Genomic DNA, 17,450 nt, shown 5'->3' with positions numbered 1-17,450 from the left:
GTCAACGCTGGTCAAACTTCTGCAAAACCCTAGCAGCAGAAAAATCCTCTTCGTCCTTCCCACGTGTGGCTGAAATTCGTCCTCCAGGTAGCTCGTACTTTTTAGGATGAGAGAGGAAGATGTGAGTTGTGTTGTGATCAAATTCTCTCCAACTTTTCCTGTATATATATCCATCAATGAGGGTGTGTGACACATCTGTTGGGCATGTGAGTCTACATTACAAAACTGGCTGACCTTGCACATATAATTTATTAAGAATAATAAATTCAAAATATAAGTTCTGCTCATCGGATTAAGACTATTTTTATATGGATTTTACACCTCTTAGAAAGAGGAATCCAACAAAAATATTAGCCTCTTAATCTGAGCATCAGAACATGGAGTTTGGACCTAGTTGTCCAAATTTAACACTCCCTCTCAACTAGGGAGAACTCCATCTATTAGTGCAATTAACATCGTGAGTCATCCCGCCGAAACTTGCTTTGCTGGCTTCTTTATTTCAGAACATAAGTGGGTCAGTCACAAAGACATCATTCCCTGACTGACATAATCAGTCCAGAGGTCCCAGACCTCACAAATCTTGATCCCAGATCAAGTGGTTGGACCATGCCATCCTAGATAGAGAGTACGGCAATCTCTGATGCGTCCATCAGTCTTTGCTAATAGTCTCTAGCTTTTCCACACCTCATTGGCCAAATGAGAGGTACTTCCCATGAGCCCTGAACTCAATGGGTAGGATGCATACGGGGCACAGATTAAATGAGTGGCGAACCAACTCAATAATCACAAGGGTGGGGCAGAAGCATTATGAGTGCTTATAGCTCCGAGAAGCTATCCCCAAAGCCCCCCAGAGCTCCCAGAGCTCATCGTCCAACAGGACCCACATCATAGGGTCTTTCCACGACACCAAGACTCTCACGGAAGGTTAGGAACTTGACCTTCCCCAGGGGCTTAGTGAGAATATCCGCGACCTGCTCATCAGTTCCTATATGATCGAGCCTTACGGCGCCTCGCTGTACCATATCCCGGATAAAGTGGTACCTGATATCAATATGCTTGGATCGGTCGTGGAACACAGGATTCTCAGTCATACGAATCCCACTCTGATTATCACAGAGTATTACAGTGGTATCTAGCACATGTTGGAACAGCTCACTAAAGAGCTTCCTCAACCAAACTGCTTTACAACAGGCCATACTAGCAGCAATGTATTCGGCCTCCGCGGTGCTCAAAGCCACCGACTTCTGCTTCCTGCTCATCCATGCGATCGAAGCAGAACCAAGATTGAAACAACATCCAGATGTGCTCTTACGATCCACCACACTGCCAGCCCAATCGGCATCAGTATATCCCCGGAGTATCACACTCCCGGCAGTGTATCTCAGCCCATGGTTTATCGTGCCCCGAAGATATCTCAAATGATTCTTGGCACCAACCCAGTGAAAATGATGAGGCTCAACCATCTGTTGACTCAAAGTATTCACTGCAAAACATATGTCCGGACGGGTGTTCACTAAGAACATCAAAGCTCCTATGAGTTGACGATACTCAGTAGGATTTGCCAAGATAGGCCCTGCAGCGCTGCCACTCAACTTCTTAAAGTTGAGTTCCATTGGTGTCGACACGGACTTACAGTCCACCATCCCAAATCTTTCCAGAAGCTTCACAATATACTTTCCTTGAGAAAGGAAAATCTCTCCAGGTCTCTGCCAGACCTCCAGGCCTAGGAAATAGTGCATCAGTCCTAGGTCTTTCATCTCGAACTCAGCAGCAAGCTCCCTCTTACATTGATGAATGAGAGGGTCATCACCTGTCAGGAAGAGGTCGTCCACATACAGCACTAGAATGAGAGGCTTTCCTTCCTCAACCTTAAAGTAAAGGTTTGGATCAGCATTGCTTCGAGTGAAGCCCAGCTTCATCAAGTAACTATCCATCCTCTCATACCAAGCTTTGGGTGCTTGCTTTAACCCATAGAGGGCTTTCTTCAACCTGCAGACATAAGTGTCTCGATATTGAACTTCAAATCCCAGAGGTTGTTCTACATACACCTCTTCCTTTATTGCACCATGCAGAAAAGCAGTCTTGACATCCATCTGATGAAGACTCCATCCTTGCGTAGCAGCAAGGGCTATGATGGATCAGATGGTGGTATATCGAGCCACAGGTGCAAATATATCGTCATAGTCAATTCCTTCCTTTTGAGAGAAGCCACGGGCAACAAATCTTGCCTTAAACTTTTCAGCACTCCCATCAGATCCATGTTTAATCTTGTAGAGCCATTTAGCGGTGACAACAGATTTGTCCTTCGGTCTCGGGACCACATCCCAGACATCATTCTTCATAATAGCCTCATATTCTTCATGCATAGCATCCTTCCAGACTTGATGCTTGATGGCTTCCTCAAAAGATCCAGGTTCAGATTGTATAATAGTACTCATGGCAGCTAGATACCCTTGGTATCTACACGGCTTCTTGCTTTCTCGGAATGTTCCCCTTGGGGCAGCATGACCCTCAGCATCTTCGAGGGTGTCCCTGAGCCATGATGGCCTCTTTCCTAGAGAAGGGGAAGGATCAATAGGGTCCATTGGCCCTTCAACATCAGGCATAGTCTCATCCTGGGGTTCTTCCAGATTTCCAGGTCTTTCTTCATGGTTTTCTTCAGATCTAGGAAGATCTACTACTTTCTTCAGGGAAGCATCTTCGTCAAAAGTGACATCATGGCTTATCTCTACTTCCCTTTGACCAGGTACATAGACTCTATATGCCTTAGAAGTCTCACTGTAGCCCACAAACATTCCTTTCTTCCCAGTAGCATCCAGCTTACTTCTCTTTTCTTTCGGCACATGAAAATAGACAGGACATCCAAAAATTCTAAAATGTGAGACATCAGGTTTCTTACCAGAGAAAACCTCTTCGGGAGTTTTGGAGTCCAAAGCGGAATGAGGGCATCGGTTTTGAATGTACACATCAGTATTTGCAGCTTCTCCCCACAGAAACTTTGGAAGACCCTGGTCACATAGCATGGCACGGGCAGCTTCCACAATAGTCCTATTCTTGCGTTCAACAACACCATTCTGCTCAGGAGTATATGCAGTGGTAGTCTCCCTCTTAATGCCAGCTTCTCTGCAAAAGTCTTTGAACTCATTTGACTCATATTCAGTGCCATTGTCAGTCCTCAAAATCTTGATCTTCTTTCCGGTCATATTTTCCACCAAGGCTTTGAAGGTACGGAACCACATGAAAGCCTCATCCTTCTTCTTCAAGAAGTATATCCAGGTTTTGCGAGAGAAGTCATCAGTGAATGTCATATAGTAAGAACATCCCCCCAGGGATGTTACAGGCAACATACCGGAAAGATCAGAATGGACCAATTGCAATATCTCAGATGTCTTTGTGACACTTGAGGGGAAAGGTCCCCTTGTATGTTTTCCTTCAGCACAGCCCTTACATACACCTTTATGATTATTTCCAAAATCAGGCATCCCTGTCACCACCTTCCTTGCTTTGGGAAGAGCCTTGTAATGAAGGTGTCCAAATCTTCGGTGCCATAGTTCGGTTTGACGGATAGTATCACAAGTCATAGCTCCCAACGGACTCCCTCCAACTTGGTAGAGTGTACCAACTCTAAAACCAATTGAGATAGCTTCCTTGAAGCTCTTCTTCCACATGAGTACCTTTCCATCAGAGAAAGTTACATTGAAACCTTTGTCTTCCATGGCAGATACAGACACAAGGTTTTTCTTCAATTTGGGTACATAGAGTACATCTTGTAGATGGAGGACTTGTCCTTGAGACAAGTGGAGGGTCACAGTCCCGGTCCCTTTCACAGGATAAGTGGCATTATCCCCAAGGATAATTTCTAGATTAGTATCCCTTTCAACCATGTCAGAAAGTGCTTCCTTGAATCCGGTGATGTGTCTTGAGGCACCACTATCGATTAGCTAGACATCCATAGTGTCGGGCGGAGATGCAACTGAGAGAGCAGATATTAGAATATACTCATTTCTTTTATTAACAACATTAGACTCCTCATACCTGGTATTTCTGGTCCTTTTAGAAGGTGGATTGTTTCCTTCAAAGTGAGCCTTCCTCTTTCCTTTGGATTTGTCATTTCTTCGATTCCCATTCCTTCGGTTGTTGTTGTTGTCGTCACTATCGGGAGAATTCTTCTGGAAGGGGCATTCTCTAGCATAGTGTCCAGTCCTATGGCAGGTGAAACATTTACCCTTCTTCTTTTGAGTCTTAGTCCTTCCTTTGTCCTTGGAACCACCAGAGTTCTTCTTTCGGGAATGAGCAACATAGGCAACATTTCTTTCATTATCAAATTCCTTCATCCTTGTTTCTTCTTGCATACATCTAGACAGAAGCTCATCAAAGTTAGGGATGGTATTATTGTTGAGAATGGTAGTTGTGAATACTTGCCATTCATATGGAAGTCCTCCAAGTGCGGTGAGAACCATCTCATGATCAGTTATTGTCTCCCCAATAGCTAGCAGATTGTTCCTGGTTTTGGTCAACTTCATAAAGAAAGTTTGAATAGACTCGTCTCGGCCCTTCTTCATATTCTTCAACTTGTTCTTGAGGAATAGCACTTGGTTCACATTGTTTACTCGGAACATAAGTATCAGTTTGTCATACATCTCCTTGGATGTGCCTAGTTCAGATATGTAGGCAACCAGACTCTTATTTATGGATTCCCTGATCAGCAGCTTTGCTCTGATTTCTCCCTTCTTATACTTGTGTTTAACAGCAGCAGAGGCATTTGATGGAGGTTCTTGAATCTTCCCTGTCACATGATCTAGGAGATCATGATCTTCTAATTTGAGATCTAATAACATCTTCCAGGCATGGAAGTCATCACTTCCAGTCAGCTTGTCATTCTCCCTGAATTCAAGCTTAGAGGAATCCATTTCCTTCGATGATGATTGCTATAGATAGAGTTTGTCTTCACCTTAGCTCTGATACCATGTAAAGTTTTGTAGATGTTCTATGCTAAGAGCAATTTCACTTTTCTCACAGCAATCATACAAGTAGATAAGCAAAATGCAGATAGAACATATAAGCAGATCTTACAGAAGACAAATCAGAAACAAGAAAAATGTATGTGTTCGTTTCGGCGGTCAACAGGATGCTTCAACCAGCAAAGTCTCCTTTGGTCAGCCAGCCCAGCATGTGTCACAACAACCCTCCAACCAGTAGATGAGTCAACCCAAGTCAGTTCTACAAAAGTCAACGCTGTCCTGAAAAGTCAACGCAGGGGCAGCAAGCTAAAAGTCAACGCAGTAGCAAAACGGTCAACCCTTTGACCTTGATTTTTGTGCCAGGTAGTACGGCCTTCAAAAATCGAACCTCCCACAAGTTTTCAGCTTGTTTGGACCAAGCGTTGACCAAAGTCAACGCTGGTCAAACTTCTGCAAAACCCTAGCAGCAGAAAAATCCTCTTCGTCCTTCCCACGTGTGGCTGAAATTCGTCCTCCAGGTAGCTCGTACTTTTTAGGATGAGAGAGGAAGATGTGAGTTGTGTTGTGATCAAATTCTCTCCAACTTTTCCTGTATATATATCCATCAATGAGGGTGTGTGACACATCTGTTGGGCATGTGAGCCTACATTACAAAACTGGCTGACCTTGCACATATAATTTATTAAGAATAATAAATTCAAAATATAAGTTCTGCTCATTGGATTAAGACTATTTTTATATGGATTTTACACCTCTTAGAAAGAGGAATCCAACAAAAATATTAGCCTCTTAATCTGAGCATCAGAACATGGAGTTTGGACCTAGTTGTCCAAATTTATCACTGCCTCTGCTATATTTACTCATAATCATAGAAGGAAGGATTGCTACCATTCCCTTAAGCAGTATGTGATTTTTTGGAGGATTGATGCAAAATCAAAGTTGATAATTGCTGATATTGTAAACACTATTTTATCAAGAACTGTAATGGTATTATACATGAGCAATATCATAAAAGACCCAAATAGGAAATCAATATTATAAGAAGTTCAGAAATTAGTCTTTATCTGATGACTGCAAAGTATTAGTCGGGCCTCTCCTCCTAGACTGCCTAACATTTCATTGTGGAATGCTGGCCACCAAGCCAAGGCATCGTGATAGAATAGTAACACAATTGCTACCTCTAAAAGAAACATCTGGTTACAATAATATTCAACATTATTAACTTGTTACCATATCGTCATCTAGTTTTCCTTTGGCTAGCCCAGCTGGCAGGTACATAGAACAAGAAGATCGTTGCAAAATGTGGCAACAGCGTCCATCAGTTGGGGAGTAATCTTTGCCATGGCTTATGGCCTCAACAAGTTGGAAGCAACTTCCACCAGGCATATGACAAAAACAAGTGGGGAACAACTCTCACCACAAACCCAAATAAAACCAGATGATCATGATTTATAGTCTCTACTGCTAATTGCTACAAGGGATTGATAAGAATGTGGTCTGCATTTTTGTCCATTGAATTATATTATGCGGAACACTAGAAATTCTATTATTTTCTGGTGCACCCGTTGTCTAAGATGCCTAATATATAGCTACCACTTTACATTTACGTTTGTGCCAGGGCATGTGCTATGTTTTATTGGAATAAAAATTGATGATAATCAGCTCATTAATATAAGTTTCTCGCACATAGCATGATAGCATATCATTTTTTCAAGTCGTTATAGCCTTCATTGGCTAGCATTGGAAGTTTTTCTTTAATCTGTAACTTATTTTGGTTCAAGTTCTTGCAGACAAGGTCTCTGTATATCATTTTCAAGACAAGAATGTATAAATTAAGAGATATGATGGGCCTGTTTGTTATCTTTATAACTGTCTGCCAAATATGATTGTATAGCACAAATCTAAGTTACATGCTTTCTGTTATAATCAATACTGAACCACAAAGATCCATTGGATGTAGGTTACATGCAAGGACTATCCAAGGCCAGATATTGACAATACATTCAATTTTTTAGAAGCTGCTGCTTTATCTGCTTCATTCAGGAGTGCACCACGTCCAAACAGACCATTACAGGTTGTGATAGCAGGAGCAGGTATTATTATCAAAATGTGAAACAGTGAGCAGTTTCACATGAAAGCATGAATTCAGTATTTTGTCACTTTTGACAACCCAAGTGACTAAAATTTTAGATACCTTCAGTGAGTTATCTGCATTATTGGGATATCCGTTGACTACTATAGTTTGTTAGATAAAGCCTATTTATGCCTACCAGTGGTGGTGAACATTTATTTACAATTTCTAGATTGCATTGCATAATTTGTATAATATTCTTTTCATTTATTTTCTATTTACCTTGTGCTCATCCACAGTGATTAAGGAAGCCTTCATAGGTGAGAAGTCATAGGTATCTCACTCTTGCATATTTGTTTGTCCTGTTTATATATTCATGTCCTTGACTAGAAGAGAACTAAGTTTGAACACTTTAGTATCAAGGGTATTTTTGTTGGGTACATTGAAATATCCAAGGATTATTGAATGTAAAGACCCCTATTAAACTGCCATGAGAATTTGAGTTGCTTTCTGTGCTTACTGAATTTGTTTAGATTATTATATTGGGGACTTTAGGAGAGCACTGTTTATTCAAAATATTAATAATGGAGGCAAAGCACAATTGGAAAGATTCCAACTCTAATGGTCAAGGGTGTGATATTCCCACTTAGCAATATTGCTAAGGGGAAATATCAATTTTGCCCATTTTGTCTTATTTTGCATTTGTACTTAGGAAAAGTGGGTTATGGGGCCCCACTTTAATTTTGAAGCTAAGGAAAGGCCCAAACATTAGAGAAAGGGAAGAAAATCGAAGTGTTGGTGGAAGGTGGGGACCACCCATGGAGAAATACGCCCCCCTAGGAAATACACACTCCTTGGAGGGAAAATGATGGGAAGTTCGATGGCTGGGCCCACATGGGCAATTGGGAGGCACTTTGACAAAAGAGGAGGAAGGCACTCATTTTTGGCATTCTTGATCATTTGAGCATTTACCTTGACTAGCACGCTTGAGCTGGAGGCCAAGTCTGCATGTGTTGTTGAGCACAAGAGATTTTCAGGCGAGAATCTCACCCCTTGCTTTGGTGGACTTCGAGTGCCAACCCTAGGAGGGAATTCCATTCAATTTGAGATCGATCTAGGGGCATTTCAGCGTGTTCTTGGAGCAACTTCAATAGAGACAACGTAGGCCTGCGTAGTCCCTTTCCTTGCCACACATGGGATACATAGAGGAGGTCGATTTTGGGGCTGAGATTGTGGGAGCAGCCTGGAAGGGAGTTTTACTGAGTTTCTCAGCCATTTTGGGAGCATTTGGCAGCCTTATCTACAGGTGGGTGGAAATACCCAGCAGTTGGAGGAGCTAGGGGGAATTGGGCTGAAATTCTAAGGTCAAAATTTGGGCAATTCCTTCGTGGGTTTTTATGGGTAATTGGTGGAGAGTCCGAGGTTAATTTCCCGGAATTTTCTGAGCATCGGAGGAGGACCTAGCTGCCATTGTTTGCAGCGAGTAACGCAATTTTCACTAGGACAACGCAAAGATTGTTGGGGACAACCACATTGCATGTTAGAGCAGCTGATTTCATCACCTGGACACTGTTAGCTTGCCTTGGGCAAACCCAAGTGCATGCTTTCTGATCTTACCTTTGTACCTAGCAATTATATCAATAAAATGGCTCAGGTCAGCTCAATTTATGGAGATTTCTGGGTGTTTAATGTGCTGTAATTTTTTGTGTGTTTTTGCTATGCTTACTTTGTTTATTGTAACAAACTAAATTTATATAAATAAAAACACAAATAATCTAAAAGATAACAAATAAGATTAATGATTAATTAGTTAGCAATTAATGAAAAGTTATGTCCCTAAGGACATAATCGTTAGTGAAAGGGTACTTACCTAGCTATATATATAGGACCCTCATTCTCATTTGTAACATCCTACATTCATTCTTTTATATAGTATACAATTTACAATTACTATCCTACGATGGATGTCTTTGTCTACGAAGTATTTTAAATATTTCCGCTGCATATACGACTTTTAGTTGTTACATTGGTATCATAGCTATTTGCTCCTTTGGATGCAAGACCACTGAAGAGAACTAGTTTGATCCAGGCTTTGGCCATTAATCCTTTGTCAACTTTGTTGTCGTCACAATTGAAGCGTTTCGCTACACAAAGTTGGAGTTTCTCTGTTTCATCATTCAGGGCTTTGGCCATTAAACAAAAAAAGGAAGAAAAAAATAAGATAGTCAAAGAAAAAAAATAAAATAAAATAAAATAAGTACATATATATATATATATATATATATATAGTCTGATGTAAATTTTGAAGGAGAACATTCATATATATAAAAAGGTTGTACATTATTGATAAAAAGTGCATGATAAAGTTAAGAGGGAATCTTTCCAAATATCTTTAAAACTATACGTAAGAGAAGGAAGAGTAGATAATATTATCTTGATTCTTCATTAAGTGGTTTACAAGCCTGTGGTTTTAGCAACCCATGGTAATTGCCCATGGTATTTTCAAGGTAAAAGAAAAACAAAAGGAATACAAAAACTCTTTATGTGAATGATAAGTTTTACTTTTTACATAGAGAAAATTAACCGAGTCAAAGGCACATAAGTGGACATATATTTTATATTATACCCCAAAGAGGTGAATAGCCACGTTTCACTAGGGTTGTAACTTTTCAAAAAGAAAAAGAAAAGATTATAAATAAAATATATGTAAAGAGAAGTTTTATATTATAAAGGGTTATTTTAAAGAAAATTTCAAGTCATAAAATTATTGAAAATATATATAAGTACAAAGCGGGTATTATTATAGAAGGTTACTTTAAAATATTTATTAAAAAAAGGGTGTAAATAAAATTATTATTAAAAAAATTATTTAATTAAAAAAATATTATATTAAAAAAAGGCGATTACTTAATATCTTAAGTCATCTCGACAAAACAAATGGGATTAATCATTGAAAAAAAAAATGACGGAGCTCAATTCTAAAATGACGAAGGAAGAAAGGTTTTCCTATAATGGTCTTTTAGTTACAGATCACAGAGTAATTAAATTAAAAGGAAGTATCCAAGGAAGAGAAGTTAATGTCGCCATCAGCGCAAGCAACGATAAAAATTATATCAACATCAACTTGGCAAATCAGCCATTAATTCCAGAGTTAAGCATTGGTGTAAAGAAAAATATTTTTGACCAAAAAGGGTATAAAATTAGTGATCTACAAGTGACAATAGGTCATTATGAGTACATATATCAATTTTATGTTCTAAGGACGGACAAAAAGACTGACATCATACTCGGTCAACCCTGGTTTAAGGATTTGGGTACATTGATGTTAAACATAGAAAAACAAGGTTTGACGTTTCATTATAAAGGGAAGATGGTCATGTTTCGAGACATAATAAGTAAATCAAAATCAATAAAATCTTCATTAAAAGACCTTAAGGACATCTCAGACTTGATGTTTCAAGATAATGAAAAAACTATATCAAAGAAGCAAAAAGAGTTTGAAGAAGTCATCTGTAGCAAAGACAAGGAAATTTCGCGCCTTAAAGATCACCAAGAAAAACCACATGAACAAGTCAAGAAAGCTAAAGCATCAAAGAAGGAACTCAAGGAGAGTTTATTAAAACAATAAGAAGAAAAGTTACGTTTAAAGAGCCTTAACCAAACATTAGTAGAACAAATCAAGTGTTTAAAAGATGAGAAGTGTGAAGGCCAAAATAAAGTTGACTCAGAGAATGAGGAATGCTTACGTCCCAAAAATCATAATCAAAATCTGATCAAACAGCTTAAAAAATTTAAGGACGAAAAGAAATCATTGACGAATACTTTCAAAGAACTTGTCGCAAGGAAGCATCAAAATCTCCAGATGTAGTAGTCCAAACTAAAAAAAAACATCAATACCACTAATCTCGCAGTTCAGGCAAATCCAAACCCTATTGAAGTAAAAATGTACTCAGAGGTTGTCGTTCAAACAAAGGACACCCCAAATAAAGATTCAGTAGTTAAGTCAACAACAACAATGCCTGATGGAAATTAGGAAACTGCCATAAAAACGTTTAAGGAAGTTCAAACAAGAAAAATTCCTTATCTACATCCGAATCACAAGAGTAGACGCCTTAATAAATCTACAAATCTATATCATGCAGAACATAAACAACAAACTTATGTTCTGAAGAATACTAAAGTGAGTTCAATCCAGTCATACGATAACTATTCACCACACAACTCCAAGGGTCAGAAGATTTCCCAGAAGATTAATCTAGGATGGTTTGATATGTTTTCAATACGACAATTCTGTTTATCGCTCAGAACATCATATCGTCTTGTATCAATAAGGATGAAAACTCAGAAATAAGAAGATATGTCGATCAATAGAAGAGAACCGATCCTTCATCAGTAAGCTTTGAGGACAAAGCTTTTTGAAGGGGAAGACAATGTAACAAACTAAATTTATATAAAAATAAACACAAATAATGTAAAAGATAACAAATAAGATTAATGATTTATTAGCTAGCAATTAATGGAAAGGTATATCCCTAAGGACATAACCGTTAGTGAAAGGGTACTTACCTAGCTATATACGGGACCCTCATTCTCATTTGTATCATCCTACATTCATTCTTTTATACAATATACAATTTACAATTACTATCCTACGATGGATGTCTTTGTCTACGAAGTATTTTAAATATTTCCGCTGCGTATATGACTTTGGTCGTTACATTTATCATTGTAAATTTCCACTAGGAATATTACAGTGGTATCAGAGCTCATAGTCTTGGCCTAGCATGTGGGAGAAACATCAGTATATGACACCAGAAGACCAACAAAACCTGACTTATCGTAGGCAAGAGGTACAAGAGCAGAGAGATGCAGCTACAAATTATCCCAAATCCAGTGATAGTTGAACCAGAGGACGAAAGGCCAAACACGGGGGATAATGAGGGAGACAAAAGAAGTAAAGAGGAGGAGTTTGCCCAACATATTCTCAAGGCAGTTCAGGATTTGTCTAAGGGTATTGAGGATCTGAGGCAACAAAATTGCAACAACAACCAGGGGCAAAGGGATTCAAGGATAGTTCCAAATTGTCGAGGGCTTTGGCGCTTCGCATAACCACGGGTTTCATAGCCCCAAGGCACCCCTTTCCCAGCACACCACCCAGGTCCACTATTCCCACATTTATAGCATCCGGTGCTGGAGGACCGCAAGGGCAAGAGGAGATGCCCATGGGGGACTATTTTGTGGAGTATCAGTCTTATGGGATTGACTTTTGGGAGGCCATTACCTTCAGGGAATTTTGTCAGTTGAAAGGTAACAGCGGGGGAAAAAGGCAAGGCAGAGAAAGCTACACGCATGGTACCGATTTGCAGCGCACCATGGGGAGATTGTTCCTCCCAACTTTTGATGGTTCGTCCAAGAGCTCAACGAAATCATGGGTTGAGAAGTCAGATGTATACTTCCAACTCAACCAAATGACGGAGTGAGAGGCAATTAAGATTGCCACTTTGCATTTTGAGGGAGAAGACCACGATTGGTGGTTCCATGGGCTAACCACGATGGGGCATGCAGGGGTTACAACCTATGAGGATTTCACTAGGAGGGTGTTGGAGCGATTTGAGAGGAGAGACCCGGAGGAGCATTTTGGGGAGTTGACAAGGCTCAAGAAGACAAGGAGCGCTGAGGCCTACATTTCTGAGTTTCTAAGGTTGTTAGCGATGGTGCTTGACCTATCAAAGGCCAGGAGAGTTTTCATGTTCGTAGAGGGGCTAGCATAGCCACTGAGGGGATGGGTGAAGTCCAATAGGCCCACCACTTTGCAGGACGTAGTTGGGAGAGTGCGAGACTTGCAGGATGCCCTACCTAGGACTAGACCGCCAGTACCACCTACACAGTAGTTCCAGCAGAGTGGGAGAGACACTAGCGCTCCACCACCGAGAGCCCACCAGGGGCGGGGACAGTTCGATGAGGAGACCCGAATAGATCTCTAGAGGAGGAAGCTATGCTTCACTTGTTAGGAACCGTGGGCACCGGGTCATAGATGCACAATAGGCAAGTCCCACTACATTGAGGTCTACTTTGATAGTGACCAGGAGGACGATGTGGAGTTGGAGGTAGGTGGAGATGACAATGTGGCACACACGGAGAGGGCACCAACACCAGAACCACTAGGGTGAGCCCCTTTCGCACCACATTTGAGGATCAGAGGCATAGTGCAGGGGCATTGTGTCTCAATTTTGGTGGACAGTGGGGCCACCCACAACTTCATTGATGCACATATGGTGCAGAGGAGAGGGATCATGACCAAGGAGTTTGAGGGGTTCTCAGTCCTTGTGCCAGGGAACAAGACCATGCAGTGTACACGCTATGTTCTCGCTATGACAATAACTATGGGAAATTATTCGGTCACAGATCATTTCTTCGTGATGGATGTACCAAACACCAATGTGGTGATCGATGTCCAATGGCTCTATTCTCTTGGTTGGGTCACCATTGATTGGAGGAAATTGGAGATGGAGTTTACTGGGCTAGATGGGACATGCACTCTTACGCACCACATACTGTTTCAACACACAAGATGGAGGTTGACTTGAGGCATGGTGACATTGAGTGGGCAGTGGAGTTGAAGATTTCTAAGGCTGGGGGTTAACCCAGGCCACCACACCTTGACATGCAGGACATTTTAGACTGGTACCCAGTGGTGTTTGGAGACATACCGCTAGGGCAGCCACTTGACCGGGGGTTTGAGCACCCAATTGAGTTAGGTCCAGGGGTATAGGCCGTGATTACTACCTCGTACAGACATCCCAAGGCCTACAGGGATGAGATGGAAAGGGCTATTCATGAGTCGTTGGCACTTGGGCATATTAGGCCTAGCTCCAACGCTTTTGCTTCGTTAGTTGTCTTGGTGAAGAAGAAGGATGGGACCTTATGCATGTGCATAGACTATAGGGCCCTCAACAAGAAGACCCTGAAGAACTGCTACCCCATTCCACGCATAGATGAGCTGATGGACGAGCTGAGAGGAGCTAAGTTCTTCTCCAAGATCGACTTGCGTTTGCGGTACCACTAGATCAGAGTGAGGGATCAGGACGTCCCTAAAACGACCTTCAGGTGTCACTATGGGGACTTTGCGTTCTTGGTTATGCCCTTTGGGCTAACCAACGCACCAGCCACTTTCCAGTCTTGCATGAACCATGTGTTTCATGGGAAGTTGTAGAAATTCGTGTTGGTGTTCTTCGATGATATTTTGATTTATAGCTGGACTTGGGAGGAGCACTTGCAGCACTTGGAGACAGTCTTGCGTATTTTGGAGGAGCAACAATTTTACGCCAAGTTGTCCAAGTGTGAGTTCAGGTTGACAAAGATGCTCTATTTGGGGCATATTGTTGGGGAGGATGGCGTGAGATTACATGAGGAGAAGATCAGGGCCATCCGGGACTCGCCAATGCCCCAGAATGTGACCAAGTTGAGGGGATTTGTGGGTACTTGTACCTACTTCAGGAAGTTCGTGAAGGGCTTCTCTCAGTTAGCTCATGCTTGGCTTTTGTCCATGTGCTAATTTGTTAGTCCCGACCATTTTTTGCATTTTGATTTTTCTTTTGTTTTTCTTGTGGCCATCATATGCTCTTTCTTTTCTTTTAGTCACATCAACCATTGTTGCGAAAATTGTGATCGAGATTAAATTGGCGAGGGGAAAAAATCGGGAAAAAATCGGTAAACATTGGGAAAAAATCGTAAAATACAAAAATATTTATTTTTTTTTCCAATTTTTTTAATATCTAAAGCACCTACAACATAAAATAAATACATTGACACATAAATATGATAAAAGAACTAATATACAAGATGTGTAATATCATTTCTAGTGCTACACCACACATAACAATGAATCATGTCACGAATAGTAAGTCCTGACTCCTGAGTCCCAACTCAACCTCAAAATATCAACAAAAAATATAATAATGTATCTCATATCATGAGTCATAATGTCATATACAATGAAATGAACCAAATAACTAATACTACTGATTTCCTCTGCTCCTCTTGCGAGAAAATGAAATAGCTTTCTCTTTTCCTCTAGATGTAGATGCCAATGGAGTTGGCTGTGGACTCCGTTGTGCTCTAGAAGTTGAAGAACTAGGAGCTACAGGAGGTAGACCATGTCCTCTATTGGTGGCAGGGGTAGCTTGGGTAGGTGGTGTCACCTCCTCCTCCTCCTCCTCCCCCCCTCTACACCTTCCACTACCTCCTGCTCTAACCAATCATCGACAGACTCCATGAGAGGCCTCTCGGCCTCAACCATCCATGCAGCAGTGGTGTCAATCCCATCCAATGAGATGGCCTCCATATCAGGTATCCTCTCAAGTTGCCTCACCCACAATTGAAGATTGCAGTAGACGTAGGCCATGTCATTAAGTCGCTGGGACTCCAACCTGTACAAAGATCATAAAATAATAATTATAAAAAAATATTATTTAACGAATTCAAAAAATTTATTGGAAATTTGGAATGTTTTAAGTTTTAAGTTTAACCTGTTGCACTTCTTGTTGTGTATTTTTTCAAATACACTACAGTTGTGCTCGCATCCTGAGGAGCTACATGTTTGGCTAAGGATTTGAATGCAAGATTTCGCAGATGGGGTACTCTGGCACCATAGCGAGTCCACCATTCATCTATAACAAAATTACAAATAAGATAAACATAAGAAAAAAATGAAATGTGAAAGTTGAAGCAAAGTATGAAGTTATGAACTTGAAGAGACAATGGCATTTGAAACAAACTAAAAAATACCTGGCATTTTAGTCTTCCTATCAACCACAACCATCTCAAAGCTAAATGTGCCACCTGTCATCCTGTATATCTCCATTTCTTTGGAGATTTTTGCACGTTCTGTTGGAGATCGCACCATCCTCTGAACACAGGTTAAGAATCCATCCATGATCTCAGCATCAAATAAGAACTCACATGGGTAAGAAAATGTGGGGTTCAAGTAGATCCCTGCAGCATGAATGGGACGATGGAGTGTGTTGTTCCATCGTTCATCAATCACTTCCCATAGGAGGAGTTGTTTCTGAAACCCCTCATCTCCCTTATCATCATAGTAGGCCCGAATGGATTCTTTGGCCCTGTTCATGGCCTCATACAAATAGCCCATTGCGGGCTTCTCACCATCAACTAATCGAAGAACCTTTACCAAAGGTTCAGTAACGCTGCACACTTCCTGCACTCCTGCCAGAAGTTTTCTTGGTATGAAACTAATCTGCATATGGCCTCTCCCTCTGGTTTGTGGCTAAATGTCAAAGCACGCCACTCATCTGAAAGAAACATTCTCTTCACATCCCACATAGAATTCAAGAGAGATTGAAGAGATATAAAACTGTTGGCAAACCATGTAATGGAGGGGCGCACCAACTCCTTGTTGTTGGTGAACTTTCTCATCAAGCTAAGCACAGATGCATGATTATATATAAATTTTGTAATGCTTTTTGATGAGTCAACAATATCTTTGACAAAGGAAAATTTTCATATGTCTTTCAATATCAAATCAATACAATGTGTAGCACAAGGTGTCCAAAATAAAGTAGGATGCTTCTCCATAAGCATCTTGCCAGCAACAACATAATTTGCAGCATTGTCCGTTATGACTTGGACAACATGTTCTGCACCCACCTCCAAAATAAACACATCCAACAAATCACATAATAATTTCGCATCTTTGATATGTGAAGATGCATCAACAAATTTCGTAAACATTGTCCCGTTGGGACAATTAACCAAGAAGTTTATAAGGGTTCTCTTCTTTTGGTCGGTCCAACCATTTGACATCACAGTGCATCTTGTTTATACCCATGATGCCCTAAACTCCTCCAATCTTTTGGTGCAGTCAACCTTTTCATCTTGAAGAATGTGGCCTCTAAAGTCATCATAAGAAGGGATTTTGTACCCTCGGCCAACAATTGCAATCGCATCAACAACAGGCTAGAAAAATGGATTATTCTTTGCAACACTGAAAGGAATATCACTCCAAAGGAGAAACTTGCCCAACAACTTGTCAACTTGTTCTTTCTCATTTTTTTAAGCATTGAAGTGATAGATGGTTGTGAACCAGCCGTGGTTCTAGGAGCAAAAAATGATGAGGTAGCTACATGGTTGGTTGTAGACATTGATGCTGAAGTAGAACCAGTGCCATTTCCATATTCGCATCCTAACACACTCCCTGCTAGTTGCGTCTTCAGATCTGCTTTGGTCACTTTGTCTTGCTCTAATTCTTCCAATGATTTCATGGCTCTTCGGATGATTTCCGCATTTGTATTGGTGCAAGGCGCTCCATCACGTTTAGGGATTTGTGCAAGGTGATACTTTAATCTATAAACCCCCCCTGACATATGATGCCCACACAACTTGCAAGACAAGTTTATTCT

General features: G+C 40.7%; 1 protein-coding gene across 11 annotated transcripts in view; it reads left to right on the top strand.

The window, feature by feature from the left end:
* The window catches only part of LOC149168301 (15-cis-phytoene desaturase, chloroplastic/chromoplastic-like), a 300,807-nt gene that overhangs the window by 11,453 nt on the left and 271,904 nt on the right, over positions 1-17,450 (top strand). For all 11 annotated transcript variants that reach the window (XR_016259746.1, XM_089428225.1, XM_089428224.1 and 8 more), the window contains exon 2: positions 6,922-7,054. Coding sequence is in view for 10 of the 11 variants with exons in the window: in XM_089428225.1 (XP_089284351.1) it covers positions 6,922-7,054 (133 nt within the window). In the remaining variant the exon portion in view is untranslated. The remainder of the gene's footprint in view (positions 1-6,921; positions 7,055-17,450) is intronic.

Source organism: Pinus tabuliformis, chromosome 4_2 (assembly GCF_031772625.1).
Source record: "Pinus tabuliformis cultivar Carrire ecotype Pingquan chromosome 4_2, CPIR1, whole genome shotgun sequence".
Lineage (NCBI taxonomy): Eukaryota > Viridiplantae > Streptophyta > Pinopsida > Pinales > Pinaceae > Pinus > Pinus tabuliformis.
The sequence above is the reverse complement of the archived record's forward strand: the minus strand, read 5'-3'. Positions and strand labels throughout refer to the sequence as shown.